This window comes from Physeter macrocephalus, chromosome 14 (assembly GCF_002837175.3).
Source record: "Physeter macrocephalus isolate SW-GA chromosome 14, ASM283717v5, whole genome shotgun sequence".
NCBI lineage: Eukaryota > Metazoa > Chordata > Mammalia > Artiodactyla > Physeteridae > Physeter > Physeter macrocephalus.
The window spans coordinates 25634660-25639794 of NC_041227.1; the positions used below are offsets into that span (position 1 = coordinate 25634660).

Below are 5135 nucleotides of genomic sequence, written 5' to 3' on the forward strand. Positions count from 1 at the left end.
GCTTGACAGAGAGCTGGGGATTCACTGGTTGCTTCCCCAATAAAAACAGAACTAAATTAATATAAGGGTCCCTCAGCCCTGGCAATCCTTTCCCAGCCCTCTGTGATGCTCGCAGACAATGGCCCCTGGGACATGTACCTTGCAGATGTACTCCGTGCCTGTGGGGCAGTGCAGGGTGTGGTAGGTCCGGCTGCCCTCCTCAGGCTCCAGGAGAACATAGGGTCCAAGCCTGGAGGCAGCGGTCACAGCAGGGGTGTGAACTGGAGCAGGAGGTGGGCTCAGGGGCAGTTGGCAGGAGGGCAGCCTGGGCTGAGGCCCACGTCGAGCATGTTTCTGGGTGGGACACTCAGTGTTTCGGTCATCATCCGACTCCAACCGCTTCTTCCTGGAGGGGGCACCCTCAGCAACAGCCAGAGAGGTGGCTCGCATCTAGAAAGAAGGGGAGAAAAGCACTAAAGTAAGGCTGCTTGGTGTCCCCTCTTTTCCTCTGCTGGTGGGAGGATACACTGGCACAGCCTTTATGAAGGGTGACTTGGTGGTGTGCATTAAATGGACAAATGTGTATACCCTTGACTGGGTGTCCCACTTCTGGGAATTTATCCTCCAATTAAAATGCCTACCAAAAAAGTAAATATGTGAAAGGCTGCTAATCAGAGCCTTGTGTCTAACAGCAAAAAGCAGGAAATTCCCCCAGATGTCCAGCAGTAGAAGACTGGTTAAAACATCATGGTAGAGCCACACAGTGGAATACTATACAGCTCTGAAAAAGACCAGGAACTCTCTACATACTGATGCAATGATGCAAGTACAAGGTTATCCCTACAGCCCATATGATAGAAACATCATAGGAGACGGGTTAAATACATTCTATTTCTCTATATGTGGAACAGTTGTAGCCATTTAAAAGACTGAGGAAATTCTTTATGTGCTAATTGGAAAGATCTCCAGAGTGAACTGTTAAGTGAAAAAAAAGTACAGTGGAGAGATGGACCTGATGGTTGGTGAGAGGGAGGAAGACAGACTTTGCACTGTATCTGTTGAGTGCTGTAGTATAGGCAGCTATTACCTCTGACAGGTAGGGAGGGATAGAAGGAGGGGGAGGAGGAGGAGGGATGATGAAGGATGATGAATCAATGAAGTGTATACTGAATTTACATATGAATGGATGTTCTGGAATGAATATACTTATTGTCAAGTGAACAAAGCTAGCTGCTGAACAATATACCCAAGATGATCTCATTTATGTAAAAAACCCCACCAGCATGTAATATGATATGTCTGCATATTTGTATATATAGGTGTGTAAATGCACAGGAAAAGGTCTGGAAGGACCCAGACTAAATTGGCCACAGTAGCTTCTGGCCTCCTGAGACTCCAGGAGAGGAAGGGATTTGGTAGGGAGGCAAGGGAATTTTCAATTTCAATAATTTAAAATAAAGATTCCACATTCATTTAGTGCTTGAGTATTTCAAAACAGATGGAGTGTATTTCTTTTTTAAAATGTGAACTTTGTCTACATGCAGAGTTAGTCCACCAGCCAGCTCAGTTTTACCATCAGGTGAGAATGAGGCAGGGAGGGGAGGTCTCTCAAAGCCCCAAGATTCACTCATTCAACTTCAGAGGAAGCACCTCCCACCCCCACCCCGGGCACAGCTGTGGCACTGTGTGTGTGGTGGGTGGAGGAGAGGGCAAAGGCATGTCAGGGAGGAAAGATTCTCTCCAGGACCCGTCTGCCCACCCATCCAGGCTCCAGTTGAGGAACAAGGAGGCCCAGGTATGAGGTGTGAGAGGGAGATAGACTTCAGCCAGGTGAAGACCTTCCCAACAGTCCTAGGCAGGATTAGGGGGAAACATCACTCAGAGTCACTTCTCTGACTGAGGCCCATCTCTCCAATCATGCCAAATGCATGGGCTCCCAAATGCATGGGCTGCCTTGGGAGGGAGGCAACCCCCATCTTGAATGAAAAACCATAATCCCATCTTGGTAAGAATGCAGTAGGGGGTGACTGTAATCAGATATTCCCTGGATGTCATCCTGGCTCAGACCCTTCCTGACTGGAGAGCCCTAGGCAAGTTCTTCAAAGTTCCTGAGCCTCCATGCCCTCATCTGTAAAGTGGATGCAAACCCCGTAAGATTTTTGTAATGATGAAATGAAAATACAAATAAATTAACATGGCCCTGTTGCAGGGTAGGTGTCAGGAAATGGTCACTACTGTTGGTTTATTATTATTATTATTACTCACAGCTGAAGATGCTGAAGTGCTACCCTTGGGAGTCTCAGAAACTTCTGCAGGGATGAGGTTAGGATGACACTCCTTACTGCACTGGCTATTCAGAGAGTAAAGCAAGATGATCCCTGTCTGTGTAGATGCTTTGTGCCCTGCAAAGCCTGAGACTCCCTGGAGTGGCTCTCCCATGGCCACATCAGCACCCCAGGCTGCTTTTGCCCTATCCAGGGCTCAGAGCCTGGTAGGGCCTGGGATGAGCTCCACTGGACACATGGGGTAACTGAGTCTATAGGTGAACAAGGGAATTTGCATGCCACAGGGCAAGATTAGAATCTGCCGTAGGATGGAGGCAGCCCCTAACTTCTACCTCTTGCTGTTCCCTAACACTCCTAGGGGAATAAGGGCGGGTCATACTAAACGCACATACTCACACAACCCAGGGCAGACGGGTGTACACACGCCCCCCCAAAACACACTCTGTCCAAGCCAGCCAGCCAAGGCACACATACAAGGCAGCGAGGGGCACCCACATCATTAAGAGACACACACCTCGCCCTCCACCGGCAAGCGTGCACGCACACGCACACAGAGCCCTCCCAACTATCATACTCACGACTGCAGGACGGATACCAACAAGGCCACACGCTCAGTCTGAACCCTCCGCCCACCCCGCCCCCACGCCCCCAAGCCCCCACGCCCCCTCGCCCCCACAGCGAAGGCAGTGGGCGGCCTCGCCCAGTCCTTGGCAGCCGGGATCGGAAGCCGTGGGAGAGGAAGCCGCGGAGGGGCGGGGGTCCCGGAGCAGAAGGTTCATCGGAAACCGAGGGCCGGCGAGGGGCCTGGGAGGGGTAGGCAAAGGGAAGGAGGCTGGGCCCCTGCGCTGAGATAAGAGGCCTCGCCCCCACACCCCAGAATCAACAGGTACAACACACACAGTCGGCAGTAACAGAATACGCGCGCATCCTACAGCTCGCAAACCGGTAGCCGTCAGGCCCGTCACACCCGTGGCCCATGCCCTCGCGCCGCGTCCTGGCTGCCCTTGACCCTACGCCCCACCTCGCCCACGGGCACCCCCGTCCCCGCACGGCCCTCACCTGCCGCCCGGTGCCCAGCCCTCCGCATAGCTCGCAAGGTCCCCGGAGACACAGCCCCACCCGGACCCCACTGGCCCACGTGGACCCCAGCAGATCCGCACGGACACATCCCACAGGTAGACAGGCTCCCCCCGGCCCCCAGTGAACCCACACACCTCCCCGCACCCAGCCACACAACTCCCCTGTCCGCCCTACACTCACACAAATGCGGACACCACACACCCTCCGCCCCCGGGACACGCTGCCACGCCCCGCGGGTACGCATCCTCCCGCCAGCCTGATCGGCCACGCTCGGAGACCCCACGCCCTGCGGGGCCGCGTCACCTGGGCCCGGCGAGAGCACTCAGCCCAGGTCGCTCCCCGGACCGTGGGTTTCCTTAAAAGTTGTGTGTGTGTGTGTGTGTGTGTGTGTGTGTGTGTGTGTGTGTACGTGTGACACGCGGCAACCCCAGCCGCCCCGAGGCTCCCGGCCGCCCCTCAGCCCCTCCGGCCGCAACCTCCCGCCCCCGCCGGGTACCCTGCCTTCGCGCGCGACGGAGTCCTGGCGCCGGCCAAGCTCAGAGTCCCCAGGCACCCCTGGGTGGCCCGCGCTGCTCCGTCGTGGCTGAGCTTGGCTCCGGGTCGGGCTCTGGCTTCGGTCCCCAGCAGCCGGACGCGTGCGGAGCTGCCGCTGGTTCCGCTGCGAATGTCTCGGGGGCGCCGAGCGCCGGGGTACAGCTCCGGCCCGGATGATGTAAACCTGAGCTAATCAGCCACCGCCTGACGCCCTCAGGCTCGGGATTGCACATCCCCTGAGCCCCGCCCCCCGGGGTCACCTCCGAGCGCGCCCCGCCCCACCCCTTCCGTGCGGTCCGCTTGCGGTCCCGGAACCCCTCCCGGCCCTCTAGGGGTGTCTTGTTTCCACCCCCGCCCCCTGCCTACCCCTCCCGCCCCGTGCTCGAAGATTCAAAGCGATGCCGGTGGCTGGCTCTCCCTATCACCCTGGAAAAAGCATTTTGCTTTTCTGAGTCTCAGTTTTCCCATCTGTGAAATAGAAGAACATCCTTCATTCTCAGGATGGGGCAGAGGAGAAAAAGAGCAAACCGTGACAGTTTTCTGCGTGCCGCCCCCCCACGCGGTAATAAAGCACTTGCCCACCATTGCTTTATTAAACGTTTAGGAGAACCCTGGGCAGGCAGGAAGCTCCATTCTCCCCCATTCTACTAAGGGGCAGCCTGAGGCCCAGCTATGGGAAAGCAACCCAGGAGCTTTGCAAAGACCACAGACTTAGGAGCTGACTCTAGGCTCAACAGAACCATTGTGGTGCCCTGGGGAGGCCTGGGTTCTGGTGGGCTTCACAGCACTCATTTAATAGAGGCAGTGCAGCCTGGTGGTTAAGAGCAAGTCCCCCGGAACCGGACTGCCTAAGTGTGCCCAGACCCTAACTCTGCCCAGACCCACTGTGCCCAGACCCACTGTGCTACATCAGGAAATGGATTAACAAATGTTAAATGGTTAGAATGTGTGGCACATGGTAGATGCTCAGTAAACAGAGTGGAGACAGTGGAGGCTCAGAGAGGGACGGCACCCATAACAGGACTTGCACCCCAGGTGTGGGAAGCCCAGGTGCCACTCACTGTTTGGTGAAGCATCCCTGTGCAGCCCCGGGGGTCCAATCCCTTTAAGGCCTTGATGTCTGAATTCACCAGTGTCAAAAAATAACTCCTCCATGCAGAGGTTGATGGGAGGCAGGTGGAGTCACCTTTGTTTCCTTGGTTGCAGAACTCCAGGGACCAGCTAACCTGTGTCTCAGAGCCTTCAGGGCACACCAGG

The 5135-nt window shown here is 55.7% G+C and overlaps 1 protein-coding gene across 1 annotated transcript; it reads right to left on the minus strand.

Moving 5' to 3' along the window:
- Positions 1 to 72: 72 nt before the first annotated feature.
- LOC102977871 (tribbles homolog 3) lies at positions 73 to 4064 on the minus strand. Its single transcript, XM_028499904.2, has 2 exons — positions 3841 to 4064; positions 73 to 429 (listed from the first exon to the last, which is right to left on the minus strand). The coding sequence occupies exon 2, from the start codon at positions 427 to 429 to the stop codon at positions 73 to 75; it is 357 nt and encodes a 118-aa protein (XP_028355705.1). The 5' UTR covers positions 3841 to 4064.
- Between the last annotated feature and the right edge of the window lie 1071 nt (positions 4065 to 5135).

What these genes read in the sequence shown, in the direction of transcription:
- LOC102977871 (XM_028499904.2), bottom strand. Translation starts at nt 429, where the DNA reads ATGCGAGCCACCTCTCTGGCTGTTGCTGAGGGTGCCCCCTCCAGGAAG.